Below are 26,050 nucleotides of genomic sequence, written 5' to 3' on the forward strand. Positions count from 1 at the left end.
CTGGAAGGCCCATGTAAGACATACCAAAGCAAAGGCCTTGAAATCTTTAAATATATTAAAAAAATTAGCCCACACTTCATGGGGTGCTGACAGAGAGATTTTATTGAAACTTTATAAGGCTACAGTTCTACCAATATTAGAATATGGCAGTCCAATTTATAGTTCTACTAGTGAGACTATTCTCAAAATGCTAGGTCCAGTACATCACCTTGGGATTAGGTTAGCCACGGAGCATTCAAATCATCACCAGTCCAATCCTTGATTGTAGAAAGTGGAGAAATGCCACTATCTTATAAGTTCAAAATAACAACGATGTGCAGAGGTTTAAAAATTATAAATAGTCCAGCAAAAACCAAAGATTTATTTAAAAAACCAGATTGTTTCTGGAATACAAAAATTACCCCATCCTTCCCTATTAGAGCTAATAGATTATTTATTAACAATGATCTTTATAATATTAGATTTTACAATTTTAACAAAATAATGCCTCCATGGATGATAAGTGCTCCCCAGATATGTAACAAACTATGTACAATACCAATTAATAAATTGAATAACCCACTTTCTATGAAACTGTATGCTCTGGAACATATCAAGGTACACAGTAATAATCATTTATATACTGATGGTTCCAAAGATGATATGAGAGTTGGACTCGCTGTTTATGGAAACAATATAAAAAGCCAAGCCTCTTTACATAACAAAGCATCAGTGTTCACTGCTGAATTACTAGCAATAAAAACAGCATTAACAACTATATATGAAAACCAGTTTAATGAAGTAACCATCTTTAGCGATTCACTAAGTTCAATAAATGCAATAAACTCTTATACTCCAAAAAATCAAATTATAAATGAAATTAGACATACATTACATGAAATGAAAATGCAAAAGATATCTGTTACTCTATGTTGATACCATCTCACATAGGATTAGAAGGCAATGAAAAAGCTGACACCTATGCAAAAGAGGCTAGAACACTCCCAATATCAGCAGAATTATTACCATTAGAAGATTATACTAGATACAGTAAAGCGGTGATTAAGAAGAAATGGCAAAATAACTGGAGGGAAAGCAGTCTTAACAATAAATTAAGAGAAATAAAAGAAACTGTAGACCCGTGTACATCGTCCTATCAGAATTGCCGCAGGTTTTCAGTAATGTTGACACGGCTAAGAATTGGTCACACTAAACTGACACATGGTTACCTGATGAGTAACCCCATGCCCCTATACCTATGTGCGAAATATGTAATATACAAATAACAGTAAAGCATATTTTAAAGGTATGTCCAAAATATAGAATCCAAAGAGACATTTTATTTAGAAGATATTCCTTTAAAGATATACTGTCAGAAAATGACAAATTTTCACTTTTAATATTTTAAAATTCCTTTAAATTTAATCATTTATACGATAAAAATATAAGATTCATAGAATAATTTATAATATATTCCTGATTAACTTAATTAGTTCTTAGATAAACATATGTCGCTAGGTTTAATTAAATTATTAGGGTTTAAATAGCTTGTCTAATCCTTTGGGCCAGCCCTAGGAGAGTTAATATTAACTCAGTGGTCTGGTTAAACTAACGTTAAAAAAAAAAAAAAAAATGCATCATATTGGCAAGAGATTAAGATGTGTGACTATTAAAATCAAGCCGTTGGAAAAGAGATTTAGACATTGATTGTGTAAATCAAGCTTGGTCATTACAAGGAACAAATATATCAGTGGACCTCGTTTTAGAGTAATGGTGAAAGTGTCTTGAAAAAAGGTTATATTAAACCATGCAGAAACCATAAATAGGTAAGTGTTCTTCATGTTAAAATTGATTGATTGATTAAATCAGCCATTTGTCTAGTTCAAATCTTTCCACTTACATCTGTGGGAGTGTGAGGTTTGATGTTATACTGAAAAGCTGATTCAGACATCTTTGTGTAGCTGCTGGGTTTCATAACATGGTTGCAGTTGTTGAAGTGAGCTATTTCTCTTGATTACGTGGCCTGTCAATTGGTAGTGCTTATGATAGTTGTACAGATGATAATGCCTGATCCCTCTCCAGTGAGAAGTTTGATCAATAAAGGTGTTCAGGGCATAACTTGAGTGTCTTGGCACTTTTTGTCACTTGTGAATATTAACTCTGCTTCTGTGATTCCTTTTTTTGGCGGACAATAGTGAACACCTGCCTAGGTGAAGATTCAGGTGTCCAAGAGAAAGAGGTCAAAATGTTGGCAAGCTTTGCTTTCCTTTTCTTCCTTGTTGTTCTCCTGATCTTCCTCATCCTCACCTTCCCCTCAGACCAATGAAGCAGGAATAATGCATGGAAGGTAGTACTCTGCAAGAAAGTGTGTGGATTTTGCTCACCTCCTGATAACAACTTATGCAACCAAGCACAGGTATGTCCTGGGGTGGAGTGTGTGGATTGAGTCACAAGTTTCTCACATCCAATCTCCAGTCACCTACTTGGTCATCTCTGGAGAGGATTGACTCTGACTCAGCCCATGCTCGTACCTTTCCAGAGGTTTGAAAGGAGTCCAATCTTCTCCAGACTGTTGACAATCCTGGTTCTATGAAGCCTGCTTGATTCATCTTTTGGACTTGGGTTTTTAGAGCGTGACTAAGCTCCTGTGCTTGGTAGTTGCTGGGCTGCCCATAATTGGATATACTGCCCAGCACAGGATTGTCAGTGTGAGCTTCAGCTTGCCTTGATCAATTAGGGGTCATCCTATTTTGTCCTTTTCCCAATTCTAGGCCTGAGAATAAAATGTGTTTATGCCTGGTCTCTTTGACACCTCAGATCATTACTTGGTGTCCAGGACTCGTCTCTGGCACTCATCGTGATGTTCACTGAGAAGGCACAGTGTCAGGCAGATGCATCTTTTACCCTGCCTTGGTCATGGGCTTGTAAGGCTCTACCTTGGCATCCAGTGTCCTCCATTGAATTCACTTGGGATATTTCCCTTGATGCTTCCCTATTATTCCAGCTACCCTAGTCCAGCCTCCAGTCACTCTTCCAAGCTCCTTGTCCTTTGCCGTATATTGGCAGACCAACCCAGTTGCTAGTGGTAAGCCTTGGGTTCCTTGGACACCCTCTTCTAAGGATATGTTGTGTGTGTTCAACAACTACAGTTTTCTGAGTTTGAGTGGACAAGATCTGTGGGTAGCTTAAGGTCAGTTGAGTGACTGGATTCTCTTTTCCTCCCTTTCTCTTCCATCCAGCAGATCATAGCCTTGTATGTACTGGTCTGACCAGATGTAGGTGAATTACGCAGTAGAGCATCCTACCTCTTGATTTTTATTTGGTGTCTCCCTTTAAACATGGGTCAGGCAGACAGCTGAGCATTATTATCTTGGGTTAGTTCAAAATTTCCAAGGATGGGTTTTGAGATAGCCAGACTCCAGCCCAGGGCCTTCTCAGCCTCACCTTCCATGTACTGTGTTGTATAGGGGGTCACTGGAGTCATCCCTATCATGCTTATATACCTTACAGTACCAGGAAACTGGTGTTTCCAGGTGGGAAGAACAGTACCAGTCATGCCCTTCTGACAGTACTTCCTATCTAAGGAGTGAGTCTCCATAGTTTGTATCATAATAGCAAAATGTAAATTAGTATAATTTGCATTTGTCCTGAATGTACAAACCTGAATTATTTTATAATCACACATCTAACTAACTTTGCATTTGTCACTGTTGCTCAATGAAAAAATGAAGCCAACATTCAAGAGAGTTGGTGGTTGGTTCCCCATTCTGATAATCACTTGTTACCAAGCTTCAGTGACCTGATCAGCTTTTGCATTTGGTAGGTCTTTCTAAAAGACTTCAGGTTTGTGTATCAAGAAAAAATGTAAATGTCCTGAATATATGATGTATTAATTGAAAAAGGAACATGTTAATGATGAATATTTAATTTCAGTTTGTTATGTTAGTAAATGAGCTGGAGAGAACTTGGACTTCAAGAGATCAGGTGAGCAGTGTATGCTATACGTACATGGAGCCTATAATCACAGCAAGATCATCTATTGTCAGAGCTCTCATGTCTTCACACAATAAAGGTGTTTGTGAAGTACTTCACTCAACTTTGGTATGTATGCTTTTGTACCAGCTGTTTACTCAGTCTTCAGTGTGGTTTGTATTTAGCCAAAACCAATAATAAGAGAATAGTTCCAGGGGGTTATGGAACTGAAAATTATGTTTGACAAGTTTGTAAATTTTCTTCTGCTTTTGTTAGAAAAAGAATTAGGGTAACTTTGGAAAATTCAGGAAAAAATTGGTATTTTGCCGAATAAAGATATTTCATGTAGTTGCAACTACAGGAGTGAAATTTAAAGGGATACAGAAGTTCCTCTACTTAGGAATGAGTTACGTTCCGAACGGCTGTTTGTATCTTGAATTTGTTCATAAGTCCAACTTGATATACGCAGTCTGATCGTACAGTACTATTTATGTTTTTTCATACTATAATACAATATTGCAGTAGTACTATACTGTATTTAATAGAGTAGTTTATTAATATGAATGATATATAAAACCTAACATTAAACAAACTATGATGATACAGTACAGTTTTTCTTACCTTTGAAGATTTTGTTGTTGTTGGCTTGATGTGATGGATGATGAGATGGGGAGAGGTGGTGTGGAATTATAGGGATGGCAGGTTGTCATTGTCACTGTCTTCTTTGGGAAGGATTTTTTCGGCACACCTCTCTTCTGCATCACTTTCTTCAGGAAGGATTGCTTCGGCAAGGCTTTCTTAATCACTTTTTTCTTCATTTGGGGAGGAAACAGCCATTGGAGGTGAGGAGGGTCTTGAGGTTGAAGGCATTGTTTAAAGGATTTGTCTAAGGAAGTTTGCATTACTTTTCATTTCTTTTCATTGTATATGATACAATAACACTGGATAGCATCATTGAAGGTTGTTGCCACTTTTGAGAATCTCTCAAAATTTGAGTCCTGAATCTCAAAAGTAGTCACACTTTCTATAAGAGAAAACCACTGCCATCAATTTTGTTTCAAACTTCTTTAAGGGAACAAGTTGTTGTTCTTCATGTTCCTCAGTTCTTTTCATTTCTTTCAGTTCCATTAACTCCTCATTCATCAACCCCTCTGAATGACTCTCAAACAGCTCTTCAGAGCCCTCTTCCCCCAAGTCAAGCTGTAACTTTTCACTTGTGTCAGCGAGACTGTTAACTATTCCCTGTGCCTCCTGTTTTTGATTAAATCCTCTGAAGTAATTTACAAACTGTGGGGAGAAAGCCTTTCATGCTCCATTCATGTTTGTATTACTCACCTCATGCCATGCAGCATTAATATTCTTTATACAATTGTAAATGTTGTAACCCTTCCAGAAGTCACGTAAGGTCACACTTGGGTCATTTACCTCCTTCAGTGCTTGCCTGTATGTATGGCGAGAGTAATATGTCTTGAAATTTGCTATTAAGCCTTGATCCATTGGCTGAATGAGTGAAGTTATGATAGGGGGTAATTAAACAATTTTAACATCCGGATGAAAATCATCTAAGTGCGGTGGGTGGCCAGGGGCATTATCCAAAATGAAGAGAATCTTGAAAGGAATCCCATTGTCACAGCAGTAAAGCTTGCTTAAGGGAACAAAGTGATGAAAAAACCAGTTTTCACTCACAACAAGAGTAACCCAGGCTTTGTTATTGGACATCCAGATTATGGGTAGAGAACTTTTTGTGATATTTTTCAGTGCCTGTAGATTTGCTGCACATACACAAGGAGAGGTTTTAGCTTTAAGTCTCCTGATGCGTTGCCACCCAGCAGTAAAGGTAGCTTATCCTTTGTTACCTTAAATCCTGGCATCATCTCTTCACAGCTGATCTACATTTTTTCTGGCCTTTTTTTCCAGGAAAGGTCTGTCTTGTCAATATTAAAAATTTGCTGAGGGGTATGACCTTCCTTATCAGTTATTTCCTTGAGATCTCAGGAAATTTTTCGGCTGCTTCTTTGTCGGCATTCGCTGACTCACTAGTAATGGACACGTGATGCAAGTTAGTGGGTTTTTTGAAAAGATGAAGCCATCCACAACTTGCAGCAAATCTTTCATCTTCAGTAGTTTCACCAGTCATACCCTTCAAGTCATCGAAAAGGCTTTTAGCCTTTTTTGAGTCAGCATGAGGCTAAGCAGTATACCTTTGTCCCTGGTGTTCCATCCAGATGCCCAAAAGTTTTTCCATTTCTTCTACCACTCTCCCCCTTCTCTTACTTATAATTGTTGAGTGCACTGGCACAGCATTTTCTACGTGTTCCATAATTCTATCTTTGTTCTTAAAAATTGTGCTGATACTAGAGTGATTCGTATGTTACATGCGTGCTACCTCAACCAATTTTTCACATTTTCTGATTTCTTTATAATTGCCACTTTTGTTTCCATTTAGATAGCTTGCAGCTTTTACCACTATACTATCTTCACTTGCTCTATGCTTGCCACTAGCCATGGTAGATAATGGATAGGCTAGATATTTCACAGTAAAAGCACAAGAATTACTCGGAGCACAAGAGATCACATCTTATCACTTGCCTAGTCTTGAGAGTCTGGGACCACGTACAGGCGTATTGGCATCAGCTACGGTGCTGTTTGGCGAGGTTAGTGGCAGAAATTGTAAATAAGCCGAGGCTCGCAATACAAAATTTCAACTTACGGGTGGTGGGCGGAGCACTCCAATTAACTTACAGGTGGTGGGCTGAGCACTGGAAACAAATTTTATTTTATGATCACAGTTGTTCATATCTCTGAAAGTTCGTAAGTAGAGGAGCGTTTGTATATGGAAATACTGCACAGTATAAATCAAGTGAATGATAACAAGGATTATGTTTCAGCACAAGCCCATTATTTTAAGTTAGCCTTATCTGTGGTAGCAGTAACCTCCAGACATGCCCCAGAAAATGTTAAGTCCAACTTTTTACATATCTGAGTATGCATCTGGGTGCTTGAGTGCATCTAGTGGTGAAAACTGATCATTCTGTGTGTGTTTATTATATGAACAAATTTATAGTCTCATTCCCCAGAAAAGTATATGAATCATGAAATCATTCAAACTTGTAAGCCTTTTTGTATTTTACTCTTTTTATTTTTAATTGGTTATGGTAATTACCCTAATTTTCACTTAATATTCCCTTTTTGTGTGTGTTATTTGCCTGTCTGAATACTGTTGGTTGTTAAATTTTTTTCCATTAGATATTATCTATTCATCTTTCTGTTTATATGTACATTATTTCATATAATATTCTTTTATTAATAAAATTGAAAATTCTGGTTATGGTTTATGTTTATCTAATGTAGGATATTTTGTTGCTTTATGAAATACCATACAAATGCATTTTCAGAGAAATTTCTTTTCTTTGTGTGCATTTAGCTCAGGAATAGTGTCTTTAATCATAAACCAGTTTTTTTATTGGCTTATTTGTCTCAAGTTTGGATTGATTGTTTTTATAAATTTTCAATAGTAAAGTCAGGATAGTATTATTTTCTCTTTTGATGGTTAGTGATTTTTTATTATTGTATTTAGTGTCTTGAATGTCTCTTTTGTGGCTATTACATTATGCTTTATTGTTGGTGTATAGGAAATCCAGGCTAAAATTACAGTGTAAATTTTTATAATTTCAGAACTTAGCATAGTGTCTTTTCTATAATGTATTTTTTCTGTGATGCATCTTTGTAACATTTCATTATGTTGGTAACTTCTCTTTCAGTTAAAGAAATCCATGCTTGCTAGAAACTCACAAATGTTAGGGAACAGCAGTGGTTGTGAAGTAGCTCTAGTTTCAGCTGTAAAGTTGGACGTCCCCCTGTGTTTGAAATGGAGAACCCAGTTGGAAGAAGCAGAAGTAGCAAAGAGTCAAGGAGATAATCATCATGCAATGCGAGTTCTTGATGTTTTACTAGAAGACATGCAGAAGGTTGGTTTTAGTATTTAGTAATCTGAGGAAGGACTTTCTAAAATGTAAAGTTTGTGTTTATATTGTAAACCTTTGTCATTTTTTTATTCATTTAACTGTAAAATGTAAGGAGACTAATGGAATTATTATTTTCCCTTCAGGAAAATGTTATAATTTGATTGGAATGAAGTGTGGTAAAGATAAAAACTGATATTGGTGATCATTCATTGTGGTGACATATTTTGTTTGTGCATTCTGAATTACATGTCGGCTAAATCTTCCTGTGATAGGTTGACTTGAAGGATGAGCAGGAAGTTTTGCTTTGCCAAGTTATCCATTCATATGGATGTGTGCTGATGGACTCCCTTGCAAAACCCCCTCGATTTGTTATTACAGAATATTTTAATAGAGCTGTTGACATTCTAGAAGCAAGGCAAGGTAAGTATATAGTGTGTTATTAGTTTTATTGTATTTCTCATGTTTATTTTTAATTTGCATTTTATGTTAGATTAACTTAAAAAAATCTGGTAATTCCAATAATGGTAGTATCTTGATATCTTTTAATAACGTTGTGAAGATTCTAAGAATGTTGGGAGAAATCTTTATGCTAAATGCTTTCAAGTGCTTAACAAATAGTTTCGAGAACTGAACAAGTCTTCAAAAACATGAAATATACTTCTTAATAACTTTATTTTGAAGTACTTGATATATTTTGAAATACTTGACATATCCTACTTTTAACCACCAGGTATTATATTGACTCAGTGATCTGGTTAACTTACTTATAAAAGTAATAACCAGAGATTTTTTTTTTTTTTTTTTTTTGTCGTCTATCACAAACATCCTATTCGACTGGGTGGCTTTTTATTTTATAGTGTGGGGTTCTGGGTTGCATCCTGCCTCATTAGGAGTCCATCACTTTGTGCGCTGTTTCTAGTAGCACATTTTTCTGCTTGAGTCCTAAAGCTATTTCAGCATCTAGTTTTTCCAGATTCCCTCTCAGGGATCTTGGGATCGTTCCTAGTGTTCCTATGATTATGGATACAATTTCCACTGGCATATTCCATATCTTTCTTATTTCGATTTTCAGGTCTTGGTACTTATCAGTTTTTTCTCTTTCTCATCTGCTCTGGTGTCCCATGGTATTGCGACATCAGTGAGTGATACTTATTATTATTATTATTATTATTATTATTATTATTATTATTATTATTATTTATTATTATTATTATTATTGTTATTATTATTATTATTATTATTATTATTATTATTATTATTATTAGAGTGCATCTTGGAGAGCAGTAATTTTAAGGGATGCACTGCTATAAATTTTCCTGAATTTCAAAAAATGTATACATGATTTTAGTTTAGTGGTTCCCAAACTTTTCCAGGCTGCTTATCTTTTGGCTTCCTGGCTGCATCCTGAGCTAATATCCCCACAGGCTCATGTACAAACACACACCTCTCTACGATTAGGATTATTGCAAATGGAAAATAACAAATATAATGTGTTTAAGCTTATTTATTGCTAAAGTAAAACAACCTAGCAAACCTGTTTAGTTAACAAAATAAAAGGGGTAAACTTACTTCTTACACATACATTGTTTTCAAATTATATAAGGGATGAATGTACTTGGTAGATCCCAACATTGATTCATTTTCAGGCCTGTTTCTTTGTATGAAAAGACACTTATTGACTTAGGTCTCCCCACTGTCCCATGGCTGTGACACTGTTCGCCATTGGCATTTTTATTTTAGTTGAGCCCTTTTACTCAACATCATTCATATTCTGCCTTCCTTTTGTGAGAAAACAGCAACAAAAACTCCATAGAACACAGAAGGCAGTGGTGTTTTCAATTGCACAAGTACTGTAATTTTCTGTTCATGATATATTTGTACTAACTTAATATTTCTCAGCTCAGCTGTGTATAGTGTAAGGCAAATAGGTTTATTGCATATTGTGGCAGATAGTCAATATTTGCTAGATCATAAATGGTTATGATTGATCTTATTCCATAATTATTTTACAGAACCTGGATGTCGAAACGTTTTAGAAAATAGTTACCACAAACTTTCTGTATATGCTGATAAACTGTACAGAGATGTCCGTCAGTATCTAGAATCTGACATCATTCAGTCAAAGAGGGAGAACATTGCTAGATCAAGAAAAGAAATAGAGAAGCTAGCAAATTTGAGTGACAAAACACAGGATATAATTGAAAAGAAAGACTTAACAAGGTAACTGTCATTTTGTTGTATTCTAACAAACATGGTAAATGTCATTATGTTTTATTTAAACAAAGCACATGCTGTTTCTCCATATCTGTAAATCTTTGATCTGTCATGAAAGGACCATAGTAAATATGAATTGTAAAGTAGTAAACCAGCCCAACTGATGTTGGAAATTGTCCTGTTAGTGACAGTGAATTTTCTCACAACTTAAAACCATTGTTCTTTAGAGCTCTTCATGTTGAGTGTTTTCTATTGTGGACATTCTTCTGGTCACTTTACCAAGAGACTGTCCATAGTACCATTATGCTGAATTCTTATGGGGAAAAACCATTATGACCCACTTGATATAAAAATAGGTAAGCTTATGCCTCATTGTTCCACTTGGTGCATTATGCAATAACATTAATTGTATTGTACAGACTGTATCACAAGAATTTCAGTAGGCTAGTCAGTGTTATAAAGTTGACATTTATTAGTTGTATTTCACATAATATTAATTTTTATATATTGTAAACAAATATGCACTTAAAAATCAATTTCAGCATCTGAGAAGTTTATTTTTGGCAAAAGCAGAATGGATGAAGGGTAAATGAGTGAGGGTTGAAGCAAGTTGGTTGTTACAGGTCTAGACAGATGAAAGATGTTGCCAGTGTTGAAAGTACCCGCATAAATTTTCTTATTTGGTTTGTTTGCTTGGTATTGCATGAAGTTTGAAGGAGTACCTATCTGTACTACTTGTCAAATGTTGTTTAGCCTCCTCAGAACATACTGGCACATACAACCCAAAGGTCCTTGCATTGTAATGGTTCAGTATGTATCACCTAGTAATGCTGAGTATCATGCTGAGTTTCTCTCCAAAAAATTGTGGTTGTCATAACCAAACCTTTCCGAAACATTCCAGCACAATTGTTGGGAGTTTTAGCTCCATGTAAAATCATAAAATATTTACATTTACAAAAAAAAAAATAGTCTACTGTGTGTGCCATTTAAAGTTAAATTTTATTATTTTTTCTTTCCAGAAAGCAAAGTATTCTCCAAAAAAATGTTCAAATTGACCAAAATGTCTTGGCTGACTTAAAAAAGGAGCAAGAAGAATTCCTCTTTCTAGCCCTTCAGAATTATTTGAAGTGCCTTCTAGTGTCTCATGATTATGACTTACACCTGTATCGCACTGTTGCCCTTTGGACTGAGAACCTTGAAAATGTTAACATTAATAAATTAGTAAGTATTTTCTTTTGAAAACCGGTAGAGAAAATTATGAATAATTTTATCTTTGTTCATTTTACAGGTGTAAGTCAGTACAGTAATCCTATACAGTATATGTATTTAGTGTCACAATTATAAAAACTTCATATCTTTGGTAATATTGTTTTTTAATATTTCAGCTTTATTCTCTACAGGTGAACACATATGGAGTTAAGATAAAAAGCCACAAGTTTGTGCCACTGTTGTACCAACTTGTTGCCAGGCTAACGTGTGTGGCAGATGAAAAGAAGCAACTGTTTTTGAAAACTCTTCTAAATATTTTAGGTGAGTGATGTTAAATGCCAGAGTTGTTGTTTTTGAAATCTCAGTCCTTGTCTTTTGTTCTTTACTGATGTTTGTGAAGATCACAAAAGTGATTTGTTATTACAAACTCATTAATCAAGAAATAGTCTTCAGCTGTGTGAATCACATCCTGTGCATGAAGCAAAGCATTTAAAATGAAATGGTTCTAGTGCACTTGCTTAGCCAACTCAAGGATCTTTGTAGATTCTTTGCTGACATTTCACTTTTCTGTGCCCCTCAGTAGTGGTTAAATGTGTTGCCATTCTATCCAGGACTTAGCAGCATTTCTGCTGTGATTTGTCATTGACAAGATTTTATTTTCAATGCATTTACATTTCATTTTCATTTTGTGTGGTGTGCTTATATTTCTTCAAGTTTTTCTTCGAGTTACGTTAAAACTGGCTATCGGTGCATTGCTCTCGTCACTGTATCTTACTGCTCTTCTTATAATTTTTTTTTTTTTTTTTTTTTTTTTTTTTGCAGTTTTACCTTACTTAACTGTATTACTATTATCATCATAGTTTTTCATTGTTGGTTTTTTTTTTCCCCCTACTGTAGTTTTGAGCTTTTAACATAATTGTTAATAACTTTTTCCCTTTGCCTAGTAATGGATACCTTTTAATGTTCATTTTTTATGAAACTATTATAAGATTTTGTGTTTAATATTGTATATTTTGTTTTTGACATTTCATTCCCGTTGTCATTATGCCTTTTGCTGGCAGGATGGTAAGTCCTGCAGCATTGTGTCCTTCTTGGAGAAGGACCCCTGTTTGCAGCGGTCTTCTAGTAGGAACCAAGTATGTTCTTTCACCCTTACTTGCATAGTTTGAAATTATTGGTCTAAAGAAAAATGGTATTATTTTTGGCAGTGTTATGTCTGAAACATGTTTTTCCTCCTCAGCTGGTGAGTCATTGAGTTTTGCTTATTGCTGTGTGACCAGGAGGGTCAAGTGTCCACCTTCTTTGGAAGAAGCGTTTTATTTCCTCATGCCACGTGCTGGTGCTATTAGATCATAAATCTTGCTCTCATAGTAGTACATTACTTGTTTTTATTCAGCTGTTTACTCTCCAAGTGATGTTTCCTTCTCCAGAAGTTTTCCTTCATACTCCTGTTAGGGCTGTGCCAGGTCCATCATCTTTCCTGTTACCTCTACCTTTGTGCCACCCATTCATCTACCTTCTGCGTCAGAGCTTCTTCATCTGCCTCTGCTTCCAGGGATGAGTGTGATGACTCCTTTGCAAGGTTGCAGTTTCAGATGGCCAATCTTCAAGGACAGATCTTTGTCATCTTCAGCATGAAGGTTTAATGGTTAGCTGGTTTTTCTAGTATCATTGTGTCTGCTGTCCCAGTGTCTTGTTCTGTTCCCCCTCTTGTTACCACCTTTCTTAGTAATATTGCCATTCCTGTGGCCTTAGACTTTTCTATATATGGCATTCAATCTCATCAGTTACTCCTGTGTTTTCATACACTTTGGCATGTAACAGTTTCAGTTACGTGCCAATTGTATTCAGATTTGTACCATGTATCCAAATACTTGACTGCTCCTGTGTACTTGGCTTTTCCAATTGTGCGACCTTGAGCAACACTATGCTCTACCCCTTTCTCATCATCTACTAGAGTTTATTCTGGCATTCCACCTTATGTGTATGATCCCTTGACATTTAGCAGAATAGCATCCTTGGCCTTGACTGCTCATTCCATGCTGTTATAACCAGTTTCAGTGCCCTTACTGACCAGGTCTTCCATGGTTTTTATTTCTTCCACTAGTAGCTTTGTCACTTTGATGTCTGTGGTCCACACGGCCTCAACTTCCTTGCTTGCAGCTACTGCTTCTCCTCTGTTTTCTGCCTTCACCTGCTGTGACTACTTTTTTTCTTGTGATCCTTCCGCCTGCGTGCTTCCCATCCACCTGCCCTTTCCTCTTGCTCAGATCAGAGATTCTGCATTCACCTCTATTTTCAGCCCTGTGGGTTAGGACTTCTTTGTGAGATGTCAAATCAGAGAAAATTCTTTGCCATGATGGAATCAAAATTTTAAGAGTTAGCCACTGCTTTTCTATCAGTGTGCCTGCTGTCCCTGTGCCTTGTTCTGTTTCAGCTTCCATTGCCACCTTTCCTGGTAATGTTTTTATTCCTGTGGCCTGACTTCTTTGATTTATCCAATCTCTTCAGCCACCTTTGTGTTCTTGTACTATGGCATATGACATTTTGGTCATACTCAGACTAAGTCCGAGTATTCAGATACCCTTATTAAGCTCCACTGCACCCTTCATTTTCCATTTTTCTCTACATTCCAAGAAACTTCTTTCTTGTCCTGTCATTGTGCATCTTCATCGTCAAGCAATCATGGACTATAGAATAGACACATCCAAGCCTTACTTTTTGACAAGGGATCTGAGGAAACTTAAAACTTAATGTCAGTGACTCAGCCAGTTTCCTTGTATGCATGAAGTATGATAATGGATGGTAGTATTGCATGATTTTAGATGCTTGTCCACATAATCAGGCTCATTTTATCTCTTTTCTAGTATTTGCATGTGGCTGCTAGACATTTGTAAATTCTTTCAGGGATGTCATGCTAGTCCTGGCATGTATGGTATATATGCTGCAGTTTAAAGTTAGTTAAGTATTTATACGCATTCTTTTGATATCCTTAAATGCATAGATAACATTGTTTCCTTGAAGCATTTGGGTTTGATTGCTTATCTCAGTACCAGGAGCTCTAAAATGGGTCATTCATCCAAGTCAGTCAAGCCTAGGATATTTCGCAGCTAATTATAAGTACAGTAATTGGTTTATGGGAAAACAAATATAATTAAAAAAAAAATTAATTTTTCATACAAATTCATTACTTTAGTAAAATTTGTTTGCATCCAAATCCTGCGGGTTTTTCGCTGATTATTATCCAGAATACATAAAATGTAAGATTGTTTGCTGCCCAGGTCCTTAGGATCCATGGCGTGCATGTAAGTGTTGCAATAAGCAGACAGTTTTTTGTTTAATATGGAATGCATTGTTTATTATTTGTGAAGAATGCAACTTGGTCTGATTGTAAATACATGTAGTGGGTTTGTATAGTGAATCAAATTCATTTTGATTTTTTAAGATTATGTATTTTACAAGAAGGAATGATGATTAAAAATTAAAAAGATTTAAAGAAAGAGGAGATAGGCTCTTCTATCAGATAGAGGTTGGGCAAGCAAAGACATTTGCCCTTCTTGTATTTTGAATTTGTGGAACTCATAGGATGCGAGAAATATTCTAAATTCTACAGTGCTTTTCTAGATAGAGTGAGGTTTAATCTTAGAAGAGTAACATTATTTATAAGAAACAATATTTCCATAATTGATACACTTTTCTTGTCATAACATAAGAGAATTGGTATTATACTTCTTTTCCCAAGTGAACTTTGATATTCATTTTTGTGACTTTTTTTTTAACAATATAAATTTTCCCTTTAAATTTTGTTATTGAAAGCACATTCCCTTTTTTTCCTGTTTGTAGAACGTATATGTCTGGAACACCCACATCATAGCCTCCCAGTTGTTATGGCATTGGCAAATGCCCATGCTGATGATGATATTCTGAAAGAATCCCGTAGCAGCGGTAGCCGGAAAAAATTACAGCAAGTCCAGGGAATTGAAGAGGTAGTTACTCTATTCCTAACTTCCTGTTAGACTGTGATTTATTAATTTTATACAGATCTGTTACTTACTGTAGGTGGTTTGAAAAGTTTTTAAGATCAGTGAAGTATTTCAGTCTGTATTTCTTTTCTGTAGACGAAGGCCAGATGCTTACAGAGTATTCAACATTTTTATGTTTGGTTAATTATTTGAAATTATTTAATATAAAATTTCAGTAATTTGTGATGAATTTTGTATTATAATTGGTCCTGTGAAGCAAGTTTGCAACTTCTTCCCAGACAAGTGAATTTTGCTGCTTCCCCAGTTATTAGCATTATGTACAAAAATACAAAAGCATATCTGTGCATGATTAGCTCAAACTCCAGGAAGTAATGTTCTTAGCACTGATTGGTAAATATGTGGGGTGTTAAGAATACAATACTCTCTCACTTATATGCACAATGCACAAGCAGAGCCAAAGGGTGACAAAGAGGACAAAATGCAGGTACCATACTCATTATACTAACCTTGCTATTTATCCAGCTTACCCTGTGCAAATTCTTATAGAAATCATAAAAGCAAGAGCAATATAGCATGCTGCCATAAAATATAGTCTTGTCAATACATTTTTTAACCCTTAAACGCCGAGCCTCTATTTACAAAAACGTCTCCCGTATGCCGGCGGCGTTCGTTGAGTTAGCGCCGAAGTGGAAAAAAGTTTTTTTCAAAAAATCATAGCACGCTTAGTTTTTAAGATTAAGAGTTCATTTTTGGCTCCTTTTTTTGTCATTGCCTGAAGTTTAGTATGCAACCATCAGAAATGAAAAAAATATCATTATCGTATATAAATATTGGAATGTATGACAGCAAAAAAAAAAAAACTCATATAATTGTATACAAATCGCGCTGTAAGCACAACGGTTAAAGCTAATGAGTTAATTTTTTTTAGTTGTATTGTACACTAAATTGCGATGATTTTGGTATATAACAAATTTTAAAACAATCAAAGCAACACTGAGAAAATATTATCACAAAATGATGCATGAATTCGTAACGAGCGGACGTAAAAAAATGTTTTTTTTTCAAAAATTCACCATAAATCGAAATATTGTGCTAGAGACTTCCCGTTTGTTGAAAAATGAAGCTAATTGATTGAATATTACTAGACTGTAAGTGTTTTAGCTTACAATTGCAGTTTTTGACCATTTCAGTCGAGTTAAAGTTGACGAAAGTCGAATTTTTCTATTTATCGTGATTTATATGAAAATATTTCAAAACTGATAAAAGCTACAACCATGAGTTATTTTCTTTTGTATTGTACATGAAATTGCGCACATTTTCATATATAAAACTTTATGTAATGACTAATATAAAACGGTGCAAATATTACGACAATGAGACGAAAGAATTTCTGAGATGTTCGGCCGAGTTACACAAGCAGACGTAAGGAAAATGTTTTTTCAAAAATTCACCATAAATCGAAATATTGTGCTAGAGACTTCCAATTTATTGCAAAATGAAGGTAAACGATTGAATATTACTAGAATGTAAGAGTTTTAGCTTACAATTGCGTTTTTACCATTTCGGTCAAGTTAAAGTTGACCGAAGGTTGAAATTTTGGCAGTTATCGTGATTTATGTGAAAATATTTCAAAACTGGTAAAAGCTACAACCATGAGCTATCTTCTGTTGTATTCTACATGAAATTGCTCACATTTTCATATATAAAAGTTTATGTAACGACTAATGTAAAACGATGCAAACATTACGACAACATGACGAAAGAATTTCTGAGATGTTCGCCGAGTTGTAGCATGCAGACGTAAGGAAAAATTTTTTTTTTTTTTTTTTTTTTTTTTTTTTTTTTTTTTTTTTTCAGAAATTCACCATAAATCGAAATATTGTGCTAGAGACTTCCAGTTTGTTGCAAAATGAAGGTACATGATTGAATATTACTAGAATGTAAGATTTTTAGCTTATAATTGCGTTTTTACCATTTGGTCGAGTTAAAGTTGACCAAAGCTTGAAATTTTGGCAGTTATTGTGATTTATATGAAAATATTTCAAAACTGATAAAAAGCTACAACCATGAGTTATTTTTGTTGTATTCTACATGAAATTGCACATTTCCATATATAAAACTTTATGTAACAACTAATATAAAACAGTGCAAACATTACGACAACGTGTGAAAGAATTTGTGGCGCGGACGTAAGGAAAAAGTTTTTCAAAATTCACCATAAATCGAAATATTGTGCTAGAGACTTCCAATTGGTTGCAAAATGAAGGTAAATGATTGAATATTACTAGAATGTAAGAGTTTTAGCTTACAATTGCGTTTTTTACCATTTCGGTCGAGTCAAAGTTGACCGAATGTTGAAATTTTGGCAGTTATCGTGATTTATATGAAAATATTTCCAAACTGATAAAAGCTACAACCATGGGTTGTATTTTGTTGTATTCTACATGAAATTGCGCACATTTTCATATATAAAACTTTATGTAACGGCTAATATAGAACAGTGCAAAAATTACGACAAAATGACTAAAGAATTTCTGAAATTTTCAGCCGAGTTATGGCTGGCGTAAGAAAAAGTTTTTTCAAAAATTCACCATAAATCGAAATATTGTGCTAGAGACTTCAATTTGTTGCAAAATGAAGGTACATGATTGAATATTACTAGAATGGAAGAGTTTTAGCTTACAATTGCGTTTTTCGACCATTTCGGTCGAGTCAAAGTTGACTGAAGGTTGAAATTTTTTGTAGTCGACGTACGGTACGTTCACTTGGCACCCAACAGACAATTTTAGTCGACATATGATACGTCCAGTAGGCGTTTAAGGGTTAACTGAAATAGATCCATATATAATGTACTTAAGTAAGCAAAAGTCCTAGTCAAACTTTATTTATTATTCTCATTATCTTTATGCATTACGCACCTATTGGCTATTGTATGTACACTCTCCTTTAGTTGATAAAACCAGTAAACAAAGAAGTAGAGCATAAGTGACCTTATGTTTCAGATCTGTAGCAAGCAAAATATCCAAAGGCAAGACATCCCTCCCTTTAAAGGGTAGTAACGCTATGTATTGAAGAAAGTGGGAATTCATATAGTTTTCTTTTATTTTGTATAGGCTTTATTCTTCAGTGTTATACTAAGATTTAAAATTATCATGTACAATTTTCTATTTATCCTAAAAAAAACCTAAAATTGGAAAGACCTGTTTTGCAAGCTATATCAAAACCAGTGATGGTATTTAGTTGATTTTTTATCTGTATAATCCTAATAACATAGTACTGTAAATAAGTTGTAAGAGTACTGTATCTTTATTTTATACCTGATATAACTTAGAAAATTAATTTATGTTAAAAACTCATTACAATATTGCAAAATGTCACACAATTCAATACCTTAAACTAAATAAGGTAATTGAATTTTGTTCTGGTCTAGGTCTTCATTCTGTACCCCATGATTTTCCCAGTCTTGGGATAATTTCTCAGAACATGCTTCATAGTTCAGTGCCCCCAAATCTGTAGAAATGTTTAACGTCCTGTTTGCCTTGTTTATCCTGTCTTTGAATTGGTCACACTCATCTAACCCATGGGTATTGAATTGGTCGCAGTCATCTGACCCTTGGGTATTTGGTGACCCACATTACCCAGTACCTGAATTCAGAGAATTGTGAACAGCTCTTAAAATATGTGTAGGGTCTTACTATCAAACATATCTTATAGTGATTGTCCCAGTATCACCCAAGAACTTTTATCAAGTATCAGAAATAAGCCCTTGAAAGACATTTTATCAGATTCTTGACCTCTTTTAGTTGAAGAAATGATTAAGTTTTAAGGAATAGCAATATGTTAGAAAACATAAATATTTTTTAAGAACAAACCCTTTGGACCAGCACTGTGAAAGTCAGGAATTTTAACTCTGTGGTTGTTAAATAATTTTTTAATAATATTAATTACATATTTTCCCATCACATCTCTAAAACCAACTCTTTCAGAACCTATGTAGCATTTAAGTCTCTTCATGCTGATATAACCTGACTTTGACACTTTGTCTTTGCTTGGGAAAGCCTAAGATTATTGCTTTTCTTTTTCGGGTCTCCCTTATTGTGGTGTGGTAATTAAGAACACATACATTACTTCTTTTCTAAGATCTTAATATTTTTCTGCATTTTCATCTCACATGTGTCACATATGCCATTTCATCTTTGACCATTACCACTAGTCCATTTTGTTTTTTGTCATGCTGTCAGAATTCGTTTTTCCGTCATTACTATTTCTTTTTGTGCACAGCATCATGGTGCTATCCTCTTTAGGTGGTGTCACTATCATTGCACCTCATATGGTGTACTGGAGGCATTACTGAAGGATGTTTGCAGTGTCCCCTCAAACCCTAGCTGTACCTGCCTTTGGGAGCTATATAATTCCAGGATTTTAATATATCATTCTCTTTTCAGGGTCGAGTTCAAGCTGCAAAGCTTCTGGTAAATAAACTAAAGAAGACAGAACTGGGTTGCCATGTTACAGAGCTTGAGAAAATTTCATTAGCTTATCTTGTCTTAGCAAACTGGTCTGATGGTGCAGATAAACATAATGCTGGAGACAAGGTAATTTTTGTTTAATATTATTCTATTGTTATTATATCTGTTATGACTTGTATTTGATATATTGTGTAAGTGAATGTCATTATATGTTGGTTATATCCACATGGTGTCTTGGCCTAGGCATGAAACCCCAACTTGGTAATGATGCTTTTGTTGAATTGGTTGTTATAGATATCATCAGTACTGAGTGGTTGCTAATGTGTACGTTACCTTTACACAGTTATACTTACAATACGTAACAGAACAAGAAGGATATAAATTAAAAATGACAGCAAATATACTTGTATTGTTTGGTAGTTAGTTTAGTTTAGATGATCATGCAAGGTAGAGCCAGAAATGTGAATTTCCAGCTTATGACCAGGACATGGCTTTTGATGTTATCCCAGTTTCATCACAGGTACTTTAAAGTTTTTTGTTTATTATACTTGCCTAAAACAAGAGCATCACACTTTTGTGAGAATGTTTAAATTGGATGCAATGTAAAAATGTCAAAAGATTTATGGTAAAGTTTAATTTATTCTGCACCAGATTTTTTGAACCTGATTAGTTGACAGTTTTCTTAAATAGTCCCACTCTGACAATTCCCCAACTATTAGGAAAATATTCCAATTATTCATTACAACCCATTAATCTCAGGTACACCAGTATCCTGAAAAGAACACACCTGCTCCATCCAGCCGCTGCTTGCTTCTACATACATTTTGTTGTAACTGTGTAGTGTCAACATCATTGCAGCACTGTCTTTGATCATCTTTGTGTGCTCCCAACATTTGGGCTTTCTTTATCTTGCATATGCTCTCTTTGATCATCTTTGTGTGGTACCAATGTTCAGGCTTTCTTGCTCTCGCACCAACCAAGTTTTTTCTTATTTTTGTTCTACAGCTTATTTATTGGTGTGTATGAGTGTGTTGGAGGGAACCAGTTTCCATCTTCCTCCCTTTGGGGATCTGAATAACTGCTGATCTTTGTTCTTTTTATAGAAGGGCTTTAATAACTAATTTTTTCTTCTTTGTTCCATATTATTTGCTTACCTGGCTTTCAGTTATTCTAAATAAATGGGAATCTGTGTATGATTTCATGGTTTTGCTTACCTCCAAAGGAAGTGTTTTGGGAAATCATTTGTAATTTGATTTTTGTTTTATCTTTTGTGGAACATAAATCATGAATTATGCTCAAATTAAATTTTGCTTCATTGAAACTAGATTAATTAGAAAATTGTTTAATTTTTAGTGCTGAATGTAGTAGTTAGTTAGTTATAAATGATTTGTTTAACCAGACCTCTGAACTCTTTTAGGGTTCTTCTTGGGCTGGGAACTCCCTGAATGTAGTAAAAAATTGTGACAGTTTGTATATGGATATCAGTCTCATTTCATCTCTGAGATAGAACAGGATACCATAGTGCATATGTGGGTTCAATGAGTGCTGATAAGAGGTTGACAGATTTGCCATAAGGCAATTGCTGTTTTGAAGTGAATTTAATAGACTTCAGTGCACATCTCAAGGACTGCCACTTTAGGCACACAGCTCAATGTCTTTGCTGGACAAAAACCCTTATCTCTGTACTTGTTATTGAAAACAAGTGTTTACTACAGAGGACTTAATGTGCGTGGATTGGGACATAGACCAATGGTTCAAGTTCGTACAGAAGAGAGTATGTGAGGGCCATGCTCCGAAGATTGCCACAAACATATCTTTGGATTCTTTAGCCTGCAACAGGTCACCACTGTTCTAATCTGTAGCTCACATGATAAAGGCGAGGGCATTCAACAGGAACAGTAGTCACTACTCATTGAGCCACCCATGTGCACCCACCTTACATCCTACGCATATGCACCTTACATCCTGAGCGGAAGACAGACCTGCATTCTCACCCTGCTGCTAGCGCCAACAGTCCTTGCTACAACACTGTTACCCGTACAGTAGTAAGTACTGCAATTATATACAGGATTCAACAATATTGTTTCAAGCTCAAATTTGGTCACTATACTAGACACAACTGGCTTAGGACAGTACTGTCCTAACACACTTCTCTACTACATGTTCCTCTTCAGAGTGGCAGTACCCTAGTAGCTGCGATGATTGCTCTGTAATTATCCTTGCTCACAGGGCACCTTCCCCAAGGAATATGACTCCCATGGCAACCTCAGTGGGCCAACCTTGGGAGGACTGGCACCTTGTTTTGGAAGAAGAGATATAGTCAAGACCTATCCATATCCTTGGAGTTTTAGGGAGCAGCTACATCAAAAACTACTGCTTAGGTGCAGACAGGAATCACTTTCATCCAAATGACAGCAATGAAGATAGATACAGCAAGACAAAGCAATACAAGCCCATGCTCCCCCAGTAAGGGAAGGGGAAACAATTCAGGCAGTGATTTTAGACAGATGCCATTCAGAAAAAAAAATCGGGACCATACTTGCCACAAGTTCCTTCCTTGCAGACTGCGCCCGGGAATTAGGGCATTGCCCTTTGGTCATGATTGCACCCATTTCCAACTGTGGATCCCTGTCCCTTTGGGTCTCAGGCACAACCCCCTCATCTTTCTGGCAAGAAACTATCTTGAAGTCCACTTTGATGTCTAGGGAACAAACATAGTAAAAAATTAAAGGCAGGAACACACAAACAGCTTCTCTTCCTCCCACTTTGCCTCTTAAGGAAAGTACTACTTCAGCCTCAGCAGCCTTAAACCCAGGGAGGTGTTTGGCACCAAAGATTTTCAGTGAGCAAGACCTGATCTCAGATAAGTAGACAAGGAGTTGTTGGTAGGGATATCTGATGCAGAAACCTCAGAGGACTTAAGGGCCATTGGGGATATCCTGGATTGGGTTTGTGGCATCTTTGACTTTAAGAAGCTCTTCTGGTCCTCCAATGAAACTTGTGGCTGAACTTCAGCAGAAGGAGATGACTGAAAGGAAAGAGCTTTTACCTGCCCTTAGCTAGATGGCTGTCTGTAGTTGTTAGGGACATCATGTTGAGATTGAAGGGCTGGGGCACTGCAAGGGACTATGATTGTCCTATTGGCTCTCCTCATTTTTTTCCCTTACTAGAACAGAAGTCAAAGAGATTTTACAAAGGATAAGACTGCAATGCCCACACCAGGGAACCCTCAGTAGTGACAGAGGCGATACCTAGGGGTGCCTACCATCATTTCACCAAGGGCAGTCACTCTCCCCTCAGGAATGGGACACCTTTGAATTTGCTTCAGAATTGGCAAGTGTGAGTTCTTGGCAGAATGAGGTCTCATCTGATGGGCAAGAACCTGTCAATATGTGATATATTAAAGGCAAGGAGGATGGTCTGCTCATTAAAGAGGACTGTCATTCTCCACATGTTCATGAATATCGTTTCAAATCATAACCAACATGATAATTAAGAAGAGGTACTCTGCCTTCAAAAACTTGTCTAATGTACTCTCTCTGGTTGACCTTTGAGAGCATATGACCTCAAACTCCTCAGCTCTCCCCTTTCTAGGAGACCTTCTAAAAGAGCTAGGGGAGAAATGATATCAGTAGTTTTTGATGGGATGCTCTCTTACTCTGTGCACATTGAAAATTGGACAAATAATGAAGATCTCAATAAAGACTAAGCATGGGCATAATCAGTATACAATTCCTTATACTTATGACACAAAATGAATTAAAAAGGAGCTTGTGTACTCACAGAGATATGTTGGCAATGTGACAAGACAGCTCTGTTCCAAAGAAGCTCCAAAAAGGGTGGAAAAACAATGTACATGTGAACTATTCAGAAAATATGAACCTGAAAACTCATACTGAAGAAATGGATTGAGAAGCTCAGTGATTAGAAAGGACTCATTGTAGACTTGAAGTGCACTGCAGACATTGGGTGCAATCAGTCACTTTGAAAAATGAGAGATGTTGCAAGCAGACAGGATAAAGAGGGATGCACAGTAAAATCGTTCTTCCTTAATGTCAGTGTAGTTGGATCCATGTTACATGGAATAAGCTTATTATAATTAATGGACCTATGTATGACAGATTTAGTCATCAGAAATTTTTGCTTTAGTAAACTTTAAAAAAAATGTGTTTCATAAATTTACTGTATACTAAGAATTCAATATCATGTTTATAGTAAGTAAGGAGTAAAGCAGTCTTAAGAAACTGTGTGAGATTTTTATCTTTATTTGTTAAATTATTGCATTTGTCAATTACAGGTTAGAATTCAAATTTACTGTATACTAAGAATTCAATATCATGTTTATAGTAAGTAAGGAGTAAAGCAGTCTTAAGAAACTGTGTGAGATTTATATCTTTATTTGTTAAATTATTGCATTTGTCAATTACAGGTTAGAATTCCTGGTAATCAGCCATTGATGAATGTTAAAAACATACAGTATACTAGCGCTCTTACTCGCCCTCTTGCACTTCAACCCTCTGGTCATTACAACCCTCCAGTTATATCTTCTTGGGAAAATCAGTGCATGTTTGTAGGAGGAGTTAATGCTCCTAAACGTCTGACTGTTAAGACATCTGATGGGCTGTCCCAGTTTGAACTGTTGAAGGGCAGGGATGACATACGACAAGATGCTGTCATGCAACAGGTCAGTTGCCATTCTTAGTTTGGTAAACTCTAACTTATTTTTGCATGATGTAAGATTTTGTTGTAAAGTATGCAATTTGGGGTATACTTTTGCTTGTATTTAAGCAGATTAATTTTTTTGTCATTTGTAAAATGCAAACAATTTTCATTATTTTCTAGCATTCTTATACTACAGCCATTAGTGTATAACTTTTCATTAATTTTGCTATTAAAAGTAATGCTCCACGAAATGTACTTGATAATATTACGAGAATTGAAAGTGTAATTGGTATTTTGGTTTAATTTGTTTGAGTGTACAATAAAATGTATATTGCCTTTGTTTCAGGTGTTTGGTATAGTAAATGAATTATTATGCAAAAATCCTGATACCAGGGAGAGAGCTCTTTCTGTGCGTACTTACAAAGTGTTACCCCTTTCACAAAAGAGTGGTCTTATCCAGTGGTGTAACAATACACAGGTTTGTTATATGTTTTAAGTACAGTAAATTTAGTTCTGACACAGATTGTAGTATATATCAAGTTTTTGTGTTAAGTGTTTTGTTACTAATCTAGTAAACACTTCTGATGACAGATTAGCAAGTTTATCTCCCATGCTTAAGGTAAGGAGAAAGTGAAGACAAAAAATTCCCTTATGACAGCATTTTAGATGTTATATTGTTTTGAGCCAAGCCATGTTTATCCGTGCAGCTGTATTGACCATGACTGGGACTTGGGTCATGCCAGCATACTGAACCTGAGCTTTACTGATGATTAAGTCCATTATTATGATATTATTTGAGGTTAGACCTATGTTATAACCATGCCCATGCTACTTCTGAAATCCATTACTGTGTCATGCCAGGTCCCTTCCAATGCCTAGAGCCATGATCAGAGCCACACCAAAACCAAAGTGAAGCCAGAGAGGTGTCATGTCCAGAGCTATGCTAGAGGATCTGACCATGATTCAGTAGCAGAGCCCACAGGATTGGTGTTAAGCTGATGCCAGGAGGTATTTTTACAGGCTGCTGAAGAGTAAAAGCCCATGCCAGCACTAGGCTGGCTTAATCTAGATAGATAGAAGGTACACCCAGACCCATGCAAATAAACATGGCTACAGCACTACTGTAGCTGTGCCATGAATTGTTCCTCAAAAACAGATTTTGAATAAGCCACCCCAAAAATATAGATAGAAGTCCAAACCTCAGACCAGCCCAAAGAAAAAGATGAAGAATAAAAATTGAAATTTCATCTAGGCCCATGCCTTTGGGCGGAGATCAGCATGGAAAGACTGGCCCTAAGGTTCCTTCAGGGAAGATGCTGTGGTCATAGTGAGCCTTAGCCCAAGGAAGTGCTTCCCTCAGAATAGTTGCTCCATCCACAAGTATGCAGAGCCTTATAGTGGTGATGACGTACCCCGTTACATATTCCATGAGCAGATTAATAGTAAGCTCCCAGTATTTTACTGCTCCTCCAGACCCAGGAGCTTGAAAGTTTAGATGTTCAGTTACATCCTAGGGACAGTTGGGACTTAATGCCTTCCAGATGAGGCTAATTACAAAGAAGAACCTGTCATTTAACGTGATAGCTCTTCTTAGACA

At 35.9% G+C, this 26,050-nt stretch overlaps 1 protein-coding gene across 5 annotated transcripts in view; it reads left to right on the forward strand.

Annotated features, from left to right (window-relative positions):
- The window catches only part of tefu (Serine/threonine-protein kinase tefu), a 154,391-nt gene that overhangs the window by 111,630 nt on the left and 16,711 nt on the right, over window positions 1-26,050 (forward strand). For all 5 annotated transcript variants that reach the window (XM_067118592.1, XM_067118621.1, XM_067118596.1 and 2 more), the window contains exons 44-53: window positions 3,913-4,080; window positions 7,713-7,919; window positions 8,189-8,336; window positions 9,929-10,136; window positions 11,150-11,351; window positions 11,531-11,660; window positions 15,183-15,325; window positions 19,768-19,917; window positions 24,221-24,475; window positions 24,800-24,931. In XM_067118592.1, the coding sequence (XP_066974693.1) occupies window positions 3,913-4,080; window positions 7,713-7,919; window positions 8,189-8,336; window positions 9,929-10,136; window positions 11,150-11,351; window positions 11,531-11,660; window positions 15,183-15,325; window positions 19,768-19,917; window positions 24,221-24,475; window positions 24,800-24,931 (1,743 nt within the window). The remainder of the gene's footprint in view (window positions 1-3,912; window positions 4,081-7,712; window positions 7,920-8,188; window positions 8,337-9,928; window positions 10,137-11,149; window positions 11,352-11,530; window positions 11,661-15,182; window positions 15,326-19,767; window positions 19,918-24,220; window positions 24,476-24,799; window positions 24,932-26,050) is intronic.

This window comes from Macrobrachium rosenbergii, chromosome 2 (assembly GCF_040412425.1).
Source record: "Macrobrachium rosenbergii isolate ZJJX-2024 chromosome 2, ASM4041242v1, whole genome shotgun sequence".
In the NCBI taxonomy this organism is placed as follows: Eukaryota; Metazoa; Arthropoda; class Malacostraca; order Decapoda; family Palaemonidae; genus Macrobrachium; species Macrobrachium rosenbergii.